A 22,508-nucleotide genomic window follows, 5' to 3' on the forward strand; every position below is an offset into this window, starting at 1 on the left:
TAAGAATTTAAGCTACAACTCCAAATTTCAAATATAATTAATGTTACACAGAAATAGAATGCTATAGATGATCTATGGATATTTCATTCATATTTAAGCAATTAATTGCCCAAAGATCACCTTTTGGGTGATCATCTATATGGTAATTTACCCCTATTACCAGTTTTTCCTGATAAAGATTGTGAATTTCTAGATTCATCCCTTTTTTTTCCATACTCAATTCTGAACTATTTTTCCTGTCTCATATGTTGGGACATTAGAATAATTCTATGTAATGCCTACACTATGCCTACATTGATGCCTACTAAAATGTTTTATAAATACTTCAGCATCTGTGATTCAGTATGATATAAAGCTTTGCACTATTTGGCATGCCAAATGGTTCAGTAATCTTAATTAGGAAGAGTTTATATCTTAAGAAATCTTCATTTTAAGATGAAATCCTACAGCTAGAAGAAACCTTGGATGATATTAAAGTCAATACTATTATCTTATAAATAAAAAAACAAAGACCTATGAAATATAGAGTGAGAACTAAGGAAAACAGCTTACGACAGAGAAACCATTTTTAGAAATGTTATCCTGAATTCTTGTCCATTTTTTTTAAAACTCAGTTTACGACAGGTATTTCTATGTGCTCCTACTTAAACTCCACCATTTCTACTAACTTCCCATTGTTATTAACTTATTTCTTAGGGTGTTCATCTATATTCACTATCCCTATCCTAAGATAGCTTCAGGGTTGTTACTGTACAGATATGATTCTGATTATGCTAAAGAATATGAAAGGACACACAGCCATCCTCACTACTGTAGGCCAAATAGAAAACTGCTCCAATCAGCACAGCTGCCACAGTCAGTCAAATTGACAACAGCAGTGAGATGAGTAACAGAACACCGTACTAAAGAATGTGGGTTGAGATTTTCTAGTTTATTTGCGTAGAGGTGTTTATAGTATTTTCTGATGGTAGTTTGTATTTCTGTGGGATCGGTGGTGATATCCCCTTTATCATTTTTTATTGCGTCTGTCTATTTGATTCTTCTCTCTTTTCTTCTTTATTAGTCTTGCTAGCGGCTATCAATTTTGTTGATCTTTTCAAAAAACCAGCTCCTGGATTCACTGATTTTTTGAAGGGTTTTTTGTGTCTCTATTTCCTTCTATCGCAAGGACAAAAAACCAAACACCGCATGTTCTCACTCATAGGTGGGAATTGAACAATGAGAACACATGGACCCTGGAAGGGGAACATCACACACCGGGGCCTGTTGTGGGGTGGGGGGATGGGGGAGGGATAGCATTAGGAGATTTACCTAATGTTAAATGAAGAGTTAACGGGTGCAGCACACCAACATGGCACATGTATACATATGTAACAAAACTGCACATTGTGCACATGTACCCTAAAACTTAAAGTATAATAAAAAATAAAATAAAATAAAAATAGAAAAATAAAATGAAAAAAAAAAGAATGTGGGTTGAGACAGAGTTTTGTTCTTTTTCATAAGTGACTTCGGAAAACTCAGCTCACTACTATGGACTTCCAGTACCTCAACTACACAAAAAAGAAGATGTAAAATACATTCATATGTTTAAAAGTGGCACCAAACTAACACTCTAGTTAGTATTGTTTTATAATGGTAAAACTGACAATAATATTATTAATTCTGCCAACAAATATTTTTTAGTTGCTATTTTTAAGCACAGTGAGAATAAAAATCTTATGGTATTTAACTGTCTCTTTATCTAACATTGTTCTTTATAATGCATATATAAAAACAAACTAATATACTTCTTTAGTAAGACCCTATCTCTGTCTACCCCCTATCTCATTCGAAATGAATATGAAGACATGGTGTTGTGTTCCCAGCCAAGTTCTCCTAGACTACATCTACCGTACTCAGGCTATGACTGAAACATGTGTATCTCATGTACATCTCATGTCTTTCAGCATCCTGTTTTCTGGGCCGCAATCTTGTGACACCATCTATTAAGCACAGAGTTCAAGCAACTTACTTTGGTTAAAATCACTCACAGGTGAATAGGCTCTCAGATTATCAAAACTGTTTATGAAAGGCACTCAGTGACTTTTAAAAAGTTATTATGTTATTTACGAATTCTACATGACACAAAAATTTAACAGTTAAATAGATATTTCCCCACATATACAAACTGGTGGTTCTTTTATCAATAACAATTTCTTTTTTACCACATTCCAGTGTAATGACATTTTGTTCCTCATTCTAGTGGTTGTTTGTTTATTTCTGATATAGAGTATTTATGTTAGAATATAAAATCACAACATAATTTTTCAAAAGAAAAAAATCCACTTGTGCCTGGCACGGTGGCTCAAGCCTGTAATCCCACCACTTTGGGAGACTGAGGCAGGCGGATCACGAGGTCAGGAGATCACGACCATCCTGGCTAACACGGTGAAACTCCATCTCTACTAAAAATACAAAAAAATCAGCCGGGCGTGGTGGCGGGCACCTGTAGTCCCAGCTACTCGGGAGGCTGAGGCAGGAGAATGGCGTGAACCCAGGAGGTGGAGCTTGCAGTGAGCCAAGATCGCTCCACTGCACTCCAGCCTGGGTGACAGAGAGAGACCGTCTCAACAACAACAACAAAAATACACTTGATTTTGTTATGTTGCTCAGTCTTGTCTTTTCCTATAAACTAATCCTCTTGTTTATAAGAGGTTATAACAAAAACATTTAAAAATGATTTTCCAAGTGTTATTTGTTGTCACATCATTTAAATAATTAAAGGTAGTAAACATTTAAAAGTCTGATTTCATCTTTTATTCCTTGAGTTCTTGAGATAGAATTGTCCAATTTTTCCTTACTCTCCGATGCTACTCTCATCATTATTTATCCACCACCCTCTGGGTTTCTTTATTTGAAGTCCACACCATCTGTCTCAGCCACCCACGTAATCATTCCTGTTGTTCTCTCCTGTCCCCACTCCTACCACAATGCATACCAATTCTGAACTCCTTAAAATGATACCAGTGTGGGACTCACATTTATTTTCTTTTCTACTCCAGACTGCTTCAATCATCTTGATGCAATTGTCATGAACTTTTAGATTTCTTAAATGAAGAAATATACATTCTAGCAGAATATTTATTAATAATATAGAACACATTTATTAGACAATGGGAATACAGTTGTTGAACCAAGAACACTGCAGCATTTCACAGATTTATGCTCACATTTATAATCTTAGTATCCTGACCATTTCCTTCTCATTGCATGCATATTTCAGTGTCCTTTACCCTCTCAAGAAACTCAAGTAGGAAGCAGAAGAAAGAGTAAAACTTTGGAGTCAGAGAGATTTGTTCAATTCCTGACTTTTGAGGCTTGTATACTGTGTGATAAAAGATAAATGTGGTAAGTATAGAGATAAGAAAAATTCATTTTCCTGGAATTTTAGCAAGTATGAAAAGTGAGGCTAGCCAATGATAAGTTACCCCCAAATTCTAAAGGAAGCCATTGGAAAGATAGCAGTACTGATATTGTAACAGTGAATCTATCATATATCTCTAATTTATATGGGAGAAGATAAGAAATTTGAAGAAGAGTTCAATGAAGTAAGGGAATTTAAAGGCGTTGGGTATATGGTGGCATTTTCTACTTCTAGGGAAGGGAAGAAGTGTGCTTCTTATCTCTTAAGCCAAGTGATGAGAATCTTAAAACATCTATTTTCAGAGCTTGTAGCTGCTTTTAAGAGATCAGCATCTCACTCTTGCAAAAATGTTTAATGGCCATAAAATTATAATCTGAAATAGTGCTTTGGGTTATGACAGAATGTAATGGGATAGTAACATGACTTGGTTTTTTTTAATGTTTGGAGACATGTAAGGCAGGAATCATCTTGAAAAAGATTGTTAAGGGCTGAGTGGGGAAAGAAGTCAGGGGTTGAAGAAGTACCTTTGCAAATTTGGATGTGGTAAGGAGTCATGAATTCTACAGGGATGTGGATATGGTAAGAATTATTGCACTCAAGTCTCTCCTCTATAGGGCTGTCTGATGAGGTAAGAGAGCCTCAGAAGCAAGTTCTTGCATGGTGTTCTGTCTGAAGCAGGAACTGAGAGAGATTGAAAGAAATCAGGTGGGAGTCATTGGTCTGTTGGAAATTTTACAGTAAAGTAGTCTCCAAAATGCTTCTCAAAAAATGAAAATATAAATGCATGCCACATTGGAGAGTATGAAGGCCAACCAGTATTAGCCAAAAACTAGGCTGCACCATAGTATCTAAAAATGAGACTTTCAAAATAGGTGAAAATGGCCAAAAACCTCAGATAAATCAAATAAAGGCTGGGAAGAGAAGTCTAGCAGCAAATTTAGAGGAAATTACAGGAGAAAGCATTTCCAATAGTTCAGCCCAAATAAAAATATCTCTTCTTCCCTCAGTTCCCTTAATTATAAAATGGGAATAATGCAATTTACTTTTTAAGCATAATTTAAGGATTGAAGAGGAAGACTTAAGGTAGAAGACTTATCAGCACCTAGGGCACTTGGTAGTTGCTCAATAAATGGAAGCTATAAAAAGGACTTCCAACTTTAATTGTAATAATTTGTTAGTCTTCTCTTAGCTATCATTAAATTCCGACTACCTCAATTACACTCTGATTTTTTATAGTGCACACTGTAGTAATCCCCAACATTAGACTATTTTCAATTTCTCTTTTTTTCTTATTCTGCTCCAGGCTAAACTGTCCTGCTGGGAAAAAAATAGATTAAAAAAACACTAACTCATCCCAATACAGATCTATACCTCTTTCATCAACTTAGTATGTCTCTAAAAACCTATTAAGTTTACTTTTGATTACAAAATCAACGTCAAGTTTTTCTGCCTGTCACATCTTCTGTGTGCAATCAGAATATATATCATCATTTATTAATTTATAAATTCACCCAACAAATATTTATTGAGTGCCCACCATACAGATGAAAGTCCCCTAGGAAGACCTCTGCAATTGGCCAGGCATGGTGTCTCAGGCCTGTAATCCCAGCACTTTGGGAGGCTGAGGTGGGTGGATCACTTGAGGTCAGGAGTTCGAGAGCAGCCTGGCCAACATGGTGAAACCTTGTCTCTACTAAAAATACAAAAATTAGCCTGGCATGGTGGCATGTGCCTGTAATCTCAGCTACTTGGGATGCTGAGGCAGGAGAACTTCTTGAATCTAGGAGGAGGAGGTTGCTGTGAGCCAAGATTGTGCCATTGCATTCCAGCCTGGGCAACAGAGTGAGACTGTCTCAAAAATCAATCAATCAGTCAATCAATCAATCAAATAAATAATAAAAAAGAAAGACCACTGCAATCAATGAACTTATGTTTAGTGAGAAAAGAAATATATTTTATTTCCTTATTCATAATAAAGAAAAGAAGTAAAACATTAATCATATTAGGTAGTCAGTAGTACAAAGCAGAAAAATATACCAGAATAAGGGAGTAGAAAGTGTCACAGGTTGGAGTAATTTTATATAATGTGGCCAAAGAAGAATTTAGAGAGATGATAAATGGGTTAACCCATTTATGACTACTGTTCCATTATTGGAACGCTCAGCATGTGGGAGTTATTTATGTCCTACTGCTCAAGGTCATTGCCAAGGTCTGATTTTTCAAATTCAGAAAAATTGCAACCTCAGGCATAATTAAAGAGATTGAAGGTAAGGGAGCAAACCATGTGGATATTCAGGAGAAACCTCCAGGCAGAGAGAATAGGAAGTAAAATGGTCCTAAAGTGGAATTGTTCTTGGTATGGTTCACCTGTGCCTTGCAGTGAGAGAAATAAGCACAAAACTGATTTACAGTTTAACAGGACTTTATATTTTAATAGGCTCACTCTTACTGTTATGTTGATCAGAGATGGAAGGGTGCTAAAGAAAATTAAAAACAACAACAACAACAACAACAAAAAATAAAAACCAAACCAAAACAAACAAAAACACTTAGTAGATTGCTACAATGATTCAGGTAAAAATATCAGCAGCTTAGACTAAAATATTAATAGTAGCAGGGAAGATGATGATAAGAGTTAATATTTTTAATGAGATGATGAGTCAGATGTTGATAGAAAGAGACGGTGCAATGAGACTTCCTGGTTTGGCCTGAGCAAATGAAAGAATGGAATTTCTGTTTTCTAAGAGGATTAACTTCCTGAAAATATGAGGCTTTGTGGGGACTATCTGGTGCTGAGTTTGGGACTATCTGGTGCTTAAGATTTAGATGAGTGTTGGATAGTCAAGGGAAGATATCCAGAATACCATGAGACGTTCAATTCTCGATATCAGGGGAGAAGTCTGGGCTGCAGATTAAATGATATTGAACATTGACACACTACATGAAATTACCACGGGAATGATTGCCGACAGAAAATCGGCCAGCTCATTACCCTTAGGCCTTACCCTTAGGACATATCTACACTTGGGGTTAGGGTTAAAAGGTATCAGCAAATAACGAAGGGAAGGAATCACCAGAAAAGTAGGAGAAAATTATATTCCAGTGTAGTGACATAAAAGCCAAGTGAAAAATTTATTTCAAAAAGGAGATCATAATCATCTGTGTCAAATTATGCTGGCAAGTCAATATGAGAACTGAATATTGACTGCTAAATATAGCACCATAGGAATCATTAGTGACCTCGGCAATAGCAATTTTGCTGTATTGTGGGGATAAAAGTCAACTGCAGGGAATTCAAAACAAAATGGTGGTGGGGAGATGGCTCAAGAGAGTGACAGCCAACTCTTTCAAGAACTTCTTGGAATATGAAAAGAAAAATGAACAAATCCACGATAAGCATTCACTAGAGAAGTATTTTGTTTATACATTTGTTTTTAAGGGAGGATAAACAGTATGTTTGCATTCTGGTAAGAATAACCCAAGAGAGAAAACTGATTAAAGAAGTAAGCAGGATTCTGTAGTCCCAGTTATATTAAGGAGGCTGAGGTAGGAGGATTGCTTGGCCCAGGAGTTTAAATCCAGCCTGGGCAACATAGTGAGACCCCATCTCTTAAAAAAAAGTGGGTAGAATTGTTGGAACACTGCACTTGTGCTTAAGCAGTTAAGAGGTAAGAGGAAAGGACACCTAGAGGATGGGCTGGTTGTAATTGGAAACACGGACAATGTATTCATAGTAATAGTGGAGAAGGCTGAGTAAAGGGCTACAAATTCAAGTAAGTGGGTAGATGGGTAGATGCCATGGTGAGACTAGGGGGAGTTTTCTTTGCATCTATTTTTCTCAGTGAAACAGAAGGTAAGATAATGAGAATGAGGGTTGAGAGGAAGTATTGTAGGTGTGAGGGAGGGGAGTGATGAATTTATAAAATAATAATTTACAAAGTGGAAAAAAGGATAGACAAGGGAAATATCGTATGACTGATGGACAGTATTAAAGCCTGCCTCAGAGTAGTGATTTAAGTATTTAACTTAAGACAAGTCAGCATGACTGTATGAACCGTCTCCCAAATAAACTCATTATGATATTAGATCAGTCTCTTCAACATACTATTTAATCATTCTATTCTGTGCACGAGGAGATGGAATAACAAAGGGATTTTTGTCTTTCCACTTGGAACCTTTGTGTTCTCCCTTATATCTATATAAGTTCCAGCCTTTATTCAAGGGCCAACCCATGCCTCATCTTTTCCATGAAGTTCCTAGTAATGTAACTCTCTATCTTGTCTTTTCCCCTTTTATATTCTTTGGTGTTCTGTAGTCGTTGAGAGCAAATACTCAGAATTAGACAGCCTTACTTCAAATGTCAGCTGCATGATCCTGAGGAAGTTCCTTAACCTTTCTGAGTATGTTTCCTAATCTGTAAACAAATACATTAAAGCATATGATATACTTCATTGGGCTTTGATTGAAAATTCCATGTCATAATTCAGCTCAACTACTTAATATATAGCTGATACATACTAAAAGTTCAATAAATATTGATATTTAGCTACATTTACTATTGTCACATAATTTATTAATTCATGTGTGTAAACTGTGTCATGGGGGAAAATATATTTTCCTAATCACTATGCTTATCAAGGATAGGAACTATGTGCTACACTTGCTTTTAAATTTCTTATAAAATATAGCTTAGAAATGAGACACTGGATCAATATAAAATGTGAATTTTACTTAAGAATTTATATTGTGGAATTCAACACCATTTTATATAGCATGATGATAAAACAATCACATTATATTTGATCTTTCCATTTCTATTTGAAGATAGAACACTATCTGAGAAAATTAACTATCTGGTCAAATATAACCAGAAAGTCTCCTATGACATTTTAGTGAAAATGTCTCTATCTGTACCTATACTATAACTCACAAATAAAAAGGCATAAAAAAAATAGACAGAATCCTTTATGTTAGGGAAAAAATAAAATAAGACACTATAAATGCAATACATAAATATATGTAGAATATATATGTACTATGCAGTACATAAATATATGTAGAAAATATATTTGTACATATATAGTTTTATCCTAAAAGTATAGCCATTACATATGTTCCATTTATTTCAAGTTGGACTTGGAATGTAACAAAATGCAACTTATTTTTGGCCTTGTTTTCAATATTCTTAATGAACAAAATTACACAGCAACCTTAAATATTAAAATTCAAAGTCCAAATATAAATTTTCTAATTTAAACAGCAACTGCCATAAAGAAAGTATACTGCCTTCTACGGGGAGACTTTGCAAGCTGATGAGAATATTAATTATAATATACAATGAGAATTTTTAGACAGATGCTAACATCTCTCATGTCAAAAAAACTATGTCTTACTATCATGAGTTAAGCTATTTAAGTATAAAATCACATTCTTCCTCAGCAAAATACTATTGTAAGCTGGCATTAGAACAATTTACCCTTCCCTTAAGAAACTGATATGTGCACAGAAAACATCTGGGGCAAAAAATAGTGAGAAGTAATTTAATACAGAAGTCAAATATTCCTCCACATAGGATTTTTCTAGCAATAACAGAACTATCTGCTTTCTTAAATTGAATCAATCTGCAAATGTTTACTAAAACAAATCTTTGCTTTTTAAATTAGATTTTTTTCCATGAGACGAGTAAAAACATACACTTTTTAACCACAAAGACTTTCAAATGGCTGATTTTAAAGATTATATTTTGCACAATTATTTTAATAATATACAGATAAAGGCAGCGTTGATTTCATAAAGATGAAATAGAAATGAGAATATTAATTGAATTTTTGATCTCTGGTACACATCTTTTATTTTCAAGTTGAGAATTACTATAGCTTTCATATGCTAGTAAAAAATCTTGCCTCTGAAGATAACAGTAATAGTTTCCATAATATTTTGATTTATCTAATGTTCTTATGTGTGAAATTAATTCTACTATCCATATTAAAAGTTGCATTTATGTGTTTCTCTTTGTATATGTATGTTTATACACACACACACACACACAAACATAAACAATCAGTTAGCAATACCACAAATCTCCTAGTCACCCAATTTGAAACACTGAAGTCATATCTCGACTTCCCTTATATCTAGTAAGTCACCAATTCTGGAAAATCACTTGAAAACATACTTAGGATAATTTTTACTTACAGTTCCTTTCTCTCTTTCCTATAAATGCACATACACAAATACTTGCACATACAAATAAAGTTGAAAATTCAACCACATGCCCATCCCTCCTGAAGCTATCTTAAATTTGGTATATTTCCTTTCTCTTCATTTTAATTAATTACTACATATTGCTTTATGTTTCTAAGGCCATTGTCCTAGACAAGTTCCTTATCCAATTAGATCTATGTGACTATAATAGTCAATAGGGAATCTTACTAAATTCAGGCTTCTCTTATCTATAATACCTTTTATATAATACTGCAAGAATAACACTTCCTAAATATCATTTCCATCACATCATGTTTTTGTTCTAAAATCTCCTTGTTGCCTACCATCACATGTCTAAATAAAATTGTTTTTAAGATTCTTCATCACCCTCTGCAGGCCAGTGAGCTTGGATGGATAGTTAACAACTTTCTAATTGAGTTGTTTTCTTGTCTCACAGGGCCTCACATACCTTCTGTCTGAACTGTATCATCATTTTCCATTCCTTGGTTATCCAAACTTTCTGCATTTTAAAAATTACTTTTTCTTTATTAAATTTTCTTATTTTTTTGGAAAAAACTGTCAGATGTAATTGCTGAGAACTCTAATTTTTACTGAGGTTTAAATAATTGAGTTAAATAATTGAGTATTTCTGCCTTAAGTCACATAGAACAAAAATATAGGGAACAAAACAAAATATTAGAAATATAAGAACACATTAACAACCATGATAGTGGATAATATTTTAAAAACCCTTTCAGGCCTACATAACTCAAGTAGGAAAAACATAAGTAAAAATATGATTACCATGTAGATTTAGGAAGTGAAAATTAGATTTTCTGCTTTCTCAACTAGAATTTGCAAAAACAAACAAACAAATAGGTATTTGGTAAATTTGAATATATAAATTATTAAGTGTATAAATAAAATAGTAGCCAGGCTCCGTACCTGTTTACCTATGATGCACGTTCCTAACAAATAGTTTCATTGGCCCTCCTCTAACCAGAACTGGCTTGCTTGTCTATACTTTCCTTTCTGCTGTCTCCTTTCTGTGTCAGCCTGGTTCTACACAAATTCATCTCACAAAGCTTGGTTCCAAATACACCTTCCTGTAAAACTGTCCTTCATCACGCCTTGATACAATGGCACTTCTAAATTCACACTGCCACATACTAGGAGATATATATATATATATATATATATATTCCATTCAAATATATATATATTCCATAGAAATATATATATATATTCCATATGTATATCTATATTCCATTCAAATATATATATATATTCATTCCATTCTCTAATGTAATACCGTATCTCTTAGTTTTCATTGGTACACAATTAGGTTCTGATAAATGCTGAAAATATCAACTTTAGAAAGTCAGAACATAGAATGGTGGTTGCTAGGGGCTGAGGAAATGTGGAGTTCCTGTTTAATGGCTATAGAGTTTCAGTTTTACAAAATGAAAATAATGCTAAAGATTCATTGCACAACAATGTAAATTCACTTATAGGGAAGAGAACAACCTTTCCTCTACCTTCTTAGGTTCTATAACCGGGGCTTGTGAATTAAACTAACAAAAAACAGATTAACCGGAAAAAAAGGCATACATATTTTATTTGATTATAATCATTTGATTTTCACATGAACAGAGACCTTCATAGAAAAGAAGTGAAGACCCAAACAAGTAGTTACACTCAGTGGGTTTATATGGCATTTCAAAAAAGAGTGATAAACTGTGGAGAAGTGGCAAGACAAAGGAAAAGGGTTTGGGGCTTCTAAGGTGGGAAACTCTGTAATGTAGGAGGGAAACTAACGGATAATAAAGGTTATTTAGTGAGATTTGTTTATGCTGGCTTATCTTGACAGCATTTCTATTTCTGCTAATAAAGGTTGCCCTTCTCCTCCTGGTATGAGAGTGGAGGATGCTTTTGTAAGTCATATGTATGCCCTACTTTTAGGCAGATGGGGAAGAGTAGAGAGGTTTCCTGTGCCTGCTTTTCCTTAATTGCCTTCAGCTCAAAAGGATCTTTATGCTAAATTTGCATATTTTAGGGTAGCATATTCTGATGTCCTTTATACTTAACACTACTTAACTATGCGCTTTAAAATAGTTAAAATGGCAAATTTTATGTTATGTATATAACACCACATTATTTTTAGAAGTTGAAGGTAGTAGTGTCAGAAAATTAAATTACATAAGGAAACCATGGAGGGGTAGTTCAAGTGTAAATAAAGGTTATGTGGCATGTTTTCTGCATACAATGTACTTAAATGTATCCCCGAGAACATGCCTAGACATGTGTTACTCTACTTTCTTATTTGAAAGGAAACTTACAGTGTAACAGTATTATTATCCCCCAAATGATAATAATACTTATATCCACATTCCTCAAGTGTGTGTGTATATATGTGTGTGTATGTGTATGTATGTGTGTGTATATATGTGTGTATGTATGCATGTGTGTGTGTGTGTATATATATATACATACATTGTGCATACGTAAACATACAGGCATTCTAACATACCACTTTTAATTTGGATAGTGAAATTAATTCTACACATGAGCACATTACATAAATCAAATTATTAAAGAAATTATTATTATCTTCACAGGGAAGATTTTTACCAGCATAAAAATGTTGCATTAATTCTCAAATTAAAAAGAAAAGATGTGGAACAGAGATTGGAAATCCAATTAATATTCTCATTTTCTATTTCTCCTTTGTGCAATCAATGCTACATTTATCATATTTTAATTTATGGGAAAGGCAAACCTTATAAATGAACATGTACTCATGAGATTGAGCACAGAAAAAATATATACTATGTCTTATTCCTACTTAATGTAGTAAATAAATTCTTTGTCCTTTGAGAGCAACTTATTCAAAATTTGTATGCTACAGCTCCTCTTCCACTAATAATGTAAGGTTGCTAGAGTCTTTTCCTCTTATCGACTTGAAAGTGTGCATGTGTAAGAAGCAGTTATTTGGCCTAGGATATAAAAAGCTAAAATAAATTTCCTATTTTCTCAATTTTTTCCTGATGAGAAATATTTAAATGCTAGCTGCATTATAACCTTCAAAAAAAAAAAACTCAGTACCAGCCCTTGACGTGTTATTAAATGACTGAATTCAAGTAAATGCTAAAGAACTTTAGGTTAAAAGCCAAACAAAATGACATCTATTTGTTTACTTTCTGACATCGGAAGTATTTAAACCCTGCGCTTCTGAAATCCAAAATATATAAATTTACAAATCTTACCCCCATAATTGATGAGAAACATGCTAACAAATCTCTAATGCTGAGCCATTAGTTAATAGTCATTTTTCTCAACATTCTGAATCAGATAGGTTATTAAGACATTTACTTTAAAAAATTTTATTTGTGGGGGAATGGGCAAAGGAGAGAGAGGGCTGATTACAGCTGTCTAAAATTTTATTTATACAATAAAATTTATATGTAAATTTATATGTAAATTTTTAGTTTATATAAACATGTAAACTAAATATACATACATATATATATATATATATGTAGAGAGAGAGAGAGAGAGAGATGGAGAGAGACTACGTAAGTATCCCAGAAATGAAGGGCCTTCAAGAAGGTAAAACATTGCATAAATCTGCCCTTAATTGTACTTAAAATATAAAAGTAACAATTTCTTTGTAACTAGCATCTTATATCAAAAAAATAGGATTACATACTAATGTATTGCATGTATTAAAAAATTAAATACTTTAAGTAAATTTTTATAAATATTTAAACATTCCTAGGGATAGATATTACAGAACAGAACTTCAATTTGTCCTGATGGTTATTCACAACTGCCTCCAAAAAAAACTATTTTTACCTAGTCTGTTCTCTGTGTAAACATAGGATATATGCTTAGATTTATTCCCTGAATACATTTTCCAATATTTGTAAATTGATATTAATGTCAAACGTAACATTAAACTTTTTGGACAATTTTCAGAATTTAGCCAAAATAGTTTAAAGGTATAACGCAGTAAAATATGATTAGATATTTGAATGAATTCACAGTTTGGATGACTCAGACGCTTTCTAAGTATCAACTCAAGTTGTCCACTAAAATAAATTCAGCTTCTTCTTAAATTAATTATTTTAGAATCCTATTCATTTTACATCTTTACATAATTTACATCAGTCATCACTTGTGCTAACTTAATGTATCTATATCTTTTTAAGATATAATTATCCAAAAACTGAACTGTAACTGGCATATAATCAAATTATAAAAATATTTTCTAGATCAAATGAGTATTAACATTTCTAAATCTTTTAAATAACAGTTTGGATATGTGACTCATGGTAAGTTTTTCAACATTAGTTGTTCCCAGGCAGTCCCACAATTGAGTCATTCAAGATGACTTGCAAATGTCCCTGGTAAACCTCATACACTGTGACTTGTCTAGGAATTTTGGATGGTATTACTGTTTTCATACTTATAACATACACTGTAGTTTTATATAAAAATAAAATGAAAAGTTATTTCATTAATATTATTTCAGAGACTATTTGTAAAATATGAAAATTCAAGCAGTAATAACCACAGTATATACAGGATTTTAGGTACCTTACATGCTAAGCAACTTGAATTATTCATTTAAAATGTTGGATTGCTCCACAGTTTAAGACTTACTCATAAACTTAGTATGCTAAGGGATCCTTTTTTTCTTAGACTAAGACAACAAACTAGAGCTAAGAGATTCTTTTTTTGAGACAGAGTCTCACTCTGTCAACCAGGCTGGAGTGCAGTGGCACAATCACGGCTCACTGCAACCTCTGCCTCCTGGGTTCAAGCGATTCTCCTGCCTCAGCCTCCTGAGTAGCTGGGATTACAGGCGTGGGCCACCACACCTGGCTAATTTTTGTATTTGTAGTAGAGACAGGGTTTCACCATATTGGCCAGGCTGGTCTTAAACCTGTGACTTCAGGTGATCCACCGGCCTCAGCCTCCCAAAGTGCTGGGATTACAGGTGTGAGCCACCGTGCCCGGCAGAGATTCTCAAAAGAAAAAAAAAAATATCACTGGCTATGAATATTTTAAACATTAGCTCAATGAAGACTTACTTTTTTTTTTTTAATTCATGGTTCTGATTTACTTGTATTCTGACAGTTGAAAGTCAAGATTTTTTAAAAACTTGAAATAGTGTTTACCTAGTTTTCTGGAATATATAATTATCATAGCCTCTCATTTTATCACACTACAGCAGAGGTCCCTGGGGCTGAGGACCAGTACTGGTCCCGGCCTGTTATAGAAACCCAGCCACACAGCAGGAGGTGAGCTGCCTGAGAGCAAGCATTATCACCTGAACTCAGTCTCCTGTCAGATCAGCCGCTGCATTAGATTTTCACAGGAGCACAAGCCCTATTGTGAACTGCACCTGCGAAGGATCTAGGCTGTGTGCTCCTTATAGAATCTAATGCCTGATCAACTGAGTTAGAATAGTTTCATCTTGAAATCACCCCCAACCCCCAACCCACCACCTCCAAATCTGTAGAAAAATTGTCTTCCACAAAACTGGTCCCCAGTGCCAAAAGGTTGGGGATCATTGCACTACAGCATACTACAGCATATAAAACAAAGTAATAAATGCAATGTTTAAACATTATAAACTTAGCATCTAAAATGCTTAAAATTGCTTTGAAGACTATGTTTATTGTACATATTTTTTGTATATGCTTATTGTATATACTTTTAAATGTATCTATATACAAACAAGTATATCTACACACACACACACACACACACATACATACAGGACTACATGTAAAATTATTTTTACATAATAATTTGCAATGCACAAATTTAATATTAAATGTTGAACTATTTCCCAGGGACCAAAAATGTCCACAATATGTAATTACTTGTGATTTTGTTGAGAGAGACATTTCAAAATTATACAATGGTTGTGACAAAGCAGTTACTAAGATACCAAATAAACCTCTGACAATTACGAGCCCTGGAATCTCAACAAGGTTTTCTTTTTTCTTTTCATTTCTTTTTCTTTTTTTTTTTTTGAGACAGAGTTTCACTTTTGTTGCCCAGGCTGGAGTGCAATGGCAAAATCTCAGCTCACTCCAACTTCTGCCTCTCAGGTTCAAGCGATTCTCCTGCCTCAGCCTCCTGAGTAGCTGGGATTACAGGCATGCACCAGCATGCCCAGCTAATTTTGTATTTTTAGTAGTGATGGGGTTTTACCATATTGGTCAGGCTGGTCTTGAACTCCTGACCTAAGGTCATCCGCCTGCCTTGGCCTCCCAAAGTGCTAGGATTACAGTCATGAGCCACCAAGCCCAGCCAAGGTTTTCATATTATATGAAGTAATTCAGAAAGAAAAAAATAAGAGTCAGTAAATATGATGCTAATATCATGACACAGTAGTGTAATGTAGCCCACTAGAGGTGGCAAATTTTATTTGCATTAATTATGTTCTATTGCATGTAGAGAAAAATCATTAAGTGCTCAAAAGAACAATTTCTATTTACATGGAAGTGTGTCCTGGAGCATATTTGTAAACTTGGAGATTTTCTAAAATCTCAAGACACATCTTTTATTAATGCCAAGAGTTTGCTTTACAAGGACCATATATTAGAATTACAATTCTGCCACTAAATACTTTCATTTTATTACATCTGTTTAAAACATGTTCAAGTATCTAGAGCATAGCTTACAGTTAGTCATATAAAAGCTGAATTTTTCAACATCATTCTTCGTGCAATATTATTTCCAAGTGCCTATTTCTTCCATAGCTGATAATTAAGCATTCTAATTATAAACAGCAGTATAAATTGCTGGAAACCATAATAAACCACTTTTATAGGGTCAAAGAGTCATATAGACAATGAGCTATTTTTATGCTGGAATAGCAATGCAGGTATACTTTTTATAAGCAAAGTATATGGACCTTTTTATGCAGTAAGGCAAATACAGCCATGCATTACACAATGACAGATCACATATTTGAGAGTCTAATAAGATTATAATGAATCAGAAAGATTCCTATTGCCTAGTGATGTTTTGATGATCCTGACCCTGAATAGACCTAAGCTAATGTGTATGTTTGTGTCTTCGTTTTTAAGAGAAAAATTTAAAAATTACATTAAAAACGGAAAAAATAATAAGGATATAAAGAAAGAAAATATTTTATAGCTGTATAGTATGCTTGTATTTTAAGCTAAGTATTAATACTAAACAGCTTAAAAGTGAAAAAAAATCAAGACTTTATGAAGTAAAAACATCACAGTAATGTAAGGTTAATTCATTACTGAAGAAAGAAATTTTTAAAATAAATTTAGTATAACCTAAGTGTATAGTGTTTACAAAGTCTACAGCAGTGTACAGTAATGCCCTAAGCCTTCACATTCACTACACACTCACTGACTCACCCAGAGCAACTTTCAGTCCTGCAAGCTCCATTCATGCTACTTGACCTATACAAGTATACAAATTTTTATCTGTTACACCATGTTTTTACTATACCTTTTCTATGTTTAGATACAAAAATACTTAACATTATGTTGCATTTATCTCTAGTGTTCAGTACAGTAATCTGCTGTACAGAGTTACAGCCTAGAAACAATAGGCTACATTATATAACCTAGAAATGCAGTAGTCTATACCATATAGGTTTGTGTAAGTACACCTACGATGCTTACACAATGACAAAATTGTCTAATGACACATTTTCCAGAACATTTCTGCAGTGTTAAGCAACATACAACTGTAATCTATTAAAGAGCATATTTGCTCTGCATCTGGTATGATAAAGAAAGCAAAACAAAACAACAAAAACATCTCACATAGAAAAACCTGTTTGGCCTGAGTATTTTGCAGCATCTTTGCAAGTAACGTATTTTGCTTTGCCAGGAAAGAAAATAGTTCATCTTTTTCAGCATATGCACGCACAATAAATTCCTGCTATGTGGTAGGTAATCAGAACCACACATTGCTAGAATTGATATAATCTGAGTTAGCTGAAGTTCTGAGATTCTGAAATATGTTGATTATAAATATAAAAGATTATATAACAAATGTAAACTTACCCTTCTAATCTTACATCTGGCAGACTTCTATTAAGGGCAATCAAATCACTGGCCATAAGGTTAAACTGATTGATTTTAAACAGCTCTTTCATTTTCTCCTGGTCATCTTTAGGAATCAACACAGCTTTTCCCATTTCTCCTGGCCCTTCTGGGTTTCTTGAAATAACAGCTGTAAGACATACAGAAATACAGACATACATAGAAACACACAGATAATGAACTGAATAAATAAACTTGTGTATCTAATTAGATTCTGAAGCATATTATTTACATACAGGTTTTATAATGATCAAGATTTTACTGATTATAAACCACACACTCTGCTAAAGAAAAACATCAATTCTGCATATTATCTTCCAAGTTTAGGTAAATTATATGATGACTAAACATTAAGACAATAATTCTAAACAGTACAAAATACCAAATCTTAAAACTTCTGTCATACATTTAATACACTTATTAGAGAAAAATGAAGTTGAACACTAGGCAGACAAAATAATGCAAAATAAAAGAACTTTAAAGAATACTAAGATTAATTTATTTTCACATCCAATTAAATGTTTTGATATTTCACATATCTACTGCCATTACATCTTTATAAAGGCAAACAAAACTAATAAGGCTTAATCCCATAATAATTTAATTCCTTTGTCAAAACATTTTGGATTGTGTCAAAGGAAGCTTCATAGTGGTGACACATAACTTCAAATGTCAAGTTGAATTTGGATACTATGTGCTCTATAATTGAAACTTCACAATAATATTCTGGGCTTGAATATTCATGAAGAGAATGCAGGATTTGATATATAGGCTAATTTTCTCGCCACTTCCAAGTTATCACTACACTAAAGTCCCTTCTAGATCTAAAGTATATGTTTCAAGGTGTGTGTGTGTGTGCGTGCATGTGTGTGTGTGTGTGTGTGTGTTGCCTACACATACCTGTATGCATGCTAATATATAGTAATAAGACAAAGTGCCAGTTGGCCCAAATGTATCCTGAAGTTACTCTTCACAGTGATATCAAATTAGGTTAAAGTGAAAGGAATGTGGTTCTGGTCTTGACTCCTCCAATGTTTTGCTATATTATAGTCCCTAACACATTAATCTTACTGAGTTTAATTTCCATATAAATTAAAAGGCACATATTTATGCACAGCATACCTTGAAATTCTGAAAAGAAATAAGGACTATAGTGCATATAAAAATAATTTTTAAGTTAGAACATTTCATTAAAAACATAAATTCTAAAATAATGTATGAATATGGTAAAAACTAGGATAGAACACATCCAGCAAATTTTGCTCTGAGTTGACCATCATAGTCACAAAACAACAAAATTGGTATTATTAGTATGAATACACAGTTGACCATCCCGTTGATGACTTTGTAATGGCATGAGTCAAACTATATAAGAGAATAGGCATCTCTAAGGACCTTTAGGTATGGGTAAAAAAAAGTGATTGGCCTTGAAATCCTCTCACATATATAAAAATAGAACTGGAAACACTGAATATAGAAAAAAATATGTATTCAATTTCTAACTATTTAAAAAGTTGTCATCGAAATAAAGTTTACAAAGATTATCATTCACTTTAAAAAGCAAAAATAGAAATAATGGCATAAATTTTATGAAAAGGTATATTTTTCTAAATTTAAGAAATAAAATTCCAATAAAAATAATTTTCTTTAGGTGTTAGTATATGTAATATCCCTAAACTCAGATGACGTTATTGGATTTGGCTTTGGATGAATTTGTGATGTTGGTGAGACAATGACATTAAGGTATCTTTCATTTCTAAGATTGTGAGTCTTTCTGATTCTGAAATAAGAACACAAACAGGTGACATGGGAACTCCTATTAACCATAAATATTCAGTTTAGGTTTTTTTTTTTTAACTTATTTTGGACTGTAACTTTAATTCCATAAAAAAGAGATAATTTTTCCCTGGTATAAAAATATTCTGATTCTTAACATTTTGAAAATTTGTGATTCCTTTGAATGGTTAAATAATTTGGGGTACATTTAAAAAAATAATTTTTGGAAATTAAGAAAGCAATTCCCTGTTTACAGTTGTTTACAATATCTTTGTAGGGGAACAAAACCTTCTTTATCCTCTTACATTCTGTGGTGATCTAAGAATTAAACTGGCATAATACAGATTAATAGGAGAAGAGCACACAAATGTATTTTTATGTGTACACAGGAGTCTTCAGAAGGAAAATGAAGGTCAAAGAATCTTTTAGGCCCAAAAGCTTATATATCATTTTAAACAAAGAATAATAAATTGTCAGTAAGCGATAATACAAAGGAGATTTAGGTAGGGAGCTAGGGGCAGTAAATTGTGGGTCAGTAACTAGGAAATATATGGGGAAAACTATGAGGAGATTAGGGTCACTTTAGTAAGCTTGTTTGCATAAGTCCATTCCAGTGTTGACTCCTAACTTCTGGTGATGAGAACAATTTTTGCTTTCTAATACAGTGGGAAGGGGTGGGGGGATTTGTATCATGGGAAACTTTGTGACCTTCTTTTAGGTGAAACGGGGAGATCAGAAACAGCTTCCTGCATGTGCTCTTTCTTAATAAAGAGCCTGTAGCTTAAAATAACCCATATGACAAAGTGGCGTATTTGGGGGTGCATGTTCTGATCCCTTTCACCATCTGTAAACTGATAAAAAGACATGCTGCAGAGAAAGTCACCATAATCAACACAATGCTTCCAAGACTAGGAAGCAGATAGGATTAAAATTTCGCTCTGTGGAAAAGACATGGGCTCAACTCTAACATCTTAAGCTATGAAGGTCAATTTAAAGCACACAGAAGTATTTGATATTTGCAATATATTCAAAGGCATGACAGTTTTATTTTCACATTATGTAAGTTATAGTTTTGTCAGTGGTAGCAGGAGTAATTGTGCCATGTTTTGGTATCATAATCAATAAAATTAAAACGGTCATAAACAGTGTCCGTATATCTAGGACTACTTGCAAAAACATGTAGTCATTCTCCTAATTATTCTCAGTTTCTTAGTGGAGAATGGGTAACAACTTAAAAGAATATCAGGTTAAGTGTCTTCTCCCCAGAGTTAAATACATTTTTCTGTAACAGTTTCTAATGAATATATATTTGACATTTTAAAAATGTGTGTGTGTGTGCATGTGTGTGTGTGTGTGTGTGTTTCCTGTGTGTAAGCAGACCTATTGGTGTTTTTCACTTTGCTCAAGCAAAAAGAATGCTAAGTAATTATAGTGGGGAACCAGCCTTTTACCTTTTCTGGCTTTTACCTGGAGGAAGGCATCTTACCAGAAGAAAACACTTTTCTAATTCTTCAAATAGCATAAATAACAAATGGAAAAGAATAAGCAGTGGGGTTTTGTGACTTATCGCTGATCTTAAGCACCTTTAAATATCAATTTCTATACATTTTTCTCACCTGTTGATTTCCTTTACATAGCACACACACACAAAAACTCATGTACTCACAAAATATCATGATTCCCCATAGTCAAAGGAAAAAAAAAACTTGCCATTTAAATATGTGTACTACTTATCTACTCTAACAGGCAAATGTAATGCAGAAGGCAAGTAAATCTACAGTGTGTTTTTTTTATTGTTTATTTGAATATGGATGAAATGTTCAAATGCCAAAGCTGGTGTAGATCTCAAAAAGAGATTAATTTATTATGCTATGAGCTATTTTCTTCCTAATTATATAGCGAAATTATTTAAAAAATAATTAATTTGACTCAAAATGACACTATAAAGCTTTTAGAAATATGATAAACCAGAATCATTTTATACCTTTCATTTTCTTTAACACAGAACCTACTTTAAAAATTTAATTTACGTTTATTTTAATCTTAGAATTCCCAGTGATAAAGAAGATGATCATATTATAAACAAACCAACTGATAGATCTACCAAAAAGAACACTATTTATCAATTGCATTATTTGCTTATGTATATTACATTGTGAACATTTTCTTATTTGCAGAATTACCCCTTTATTAATGAGCAGTATCTCTTTGAAAAAAGAGAAAAGAACTAGTCTATATCTAGGAAAAAGCTTGAAGCAAAAACAAACAACAAAAAACATTTCAAGTTGATTGATTTTAAAGTAATGATTTTATTCTGTTAGAGAACATAGTAATATGTGATGAATAATGGTACAAGCATAACACTGAATAAAAATCTAAATAATATCTCATATGCCTTGTTTGTCAGAAAAAACTTTCAAATTGTATTTCTATTCTCAGATCTACTCAGTTGTTAATTTCTGTATATTTTCCTTTAAAATCTTTCTTTTCATTGGCATTGTAGATCTTTCACTTTCATTACTTCCAATTTTACAATTGTAATAATTTAAAAACACTGACTTTTAGTCCTTCTCATATTTGAATATTCATACTCTGCTACCAATAAATCAATTTCCCTAAAACAATGCTTTTGCTCTTGTCAATCAATCATCTGTTTATAGACGACTCAGAAGATAAGAAAACCATACTGGTTTTTCCACCAGCCCTCCACCACAAAAACCGCTTTACCCTCCACTCACCATTACCCAGATCGTGCTCTTTTGCCAGTCCAAAGGCTCTAGTTTATCAAGGATAATTATTTGAGTAATTGCTTTTTTCATTGTCTTAAAAGAGGTGGGGATTTCTCTATGTTACCTAGACTGAAGTGTAGTTTCATGGTCACAGCTCACTACGACCTTGAACTTCTGGGCTCAAGGGATCCTCCCTCCTTAGCCTCCTTGAAAAGCTGACACTACAAGAACCCACCGGCACACGTGGCTCAGGGTTAATTCTTAACAAAATAAGGGGATTCA

At 33.3% G+C, this 22,508-nt stretch overlaps 1 protein-coding gene across 13 annotated transcripts in view; it reads right to left on the minus strand.

The window, feature by feature from the left end:
- GALNT13 (polypeptide N-acetylgalactosaminyltransferase 13) overlaps positions 1 to 22,508 on the minus strand; it is a 613,915-nt gene that overhangs the window by 317,158 nt on the left and 274,249 nt on the right. For all 13 annotated transcript variants that reach the window (XR_010122466.1, XM_055292091.2, XM_063646025.1 and 10 more), the window contains exon 4: positions 17,683 to 17,851. Coding sequence is in view for 12 of the 13 variants with exons in the window: in XM_055292091.2 (XP_055148066.1) it covers positions 17,683 to 17,851 (169 nt within the window). In the remaining variant the exon portion in view is untranslated. The remainder of the gene's footprint in view (positions 1 to 17,682; positions 17,852 to 22,508) is intronic.

This window comes from Symphalangus syndactylus, chromosome 9 (assembly GCF_028878055.3).
Source record: "Symphalangus syndactylus isolate Jambi chromosome 9, NHGRI_mSymSyn1-v2.1_pri, whole genome shotgun sequence".
NCBI lineage: Eukaryota > Metazoa > Chordata > Mammalia > Primates > Hylobatidae > Symphalangus > Symphalangus syndactylus.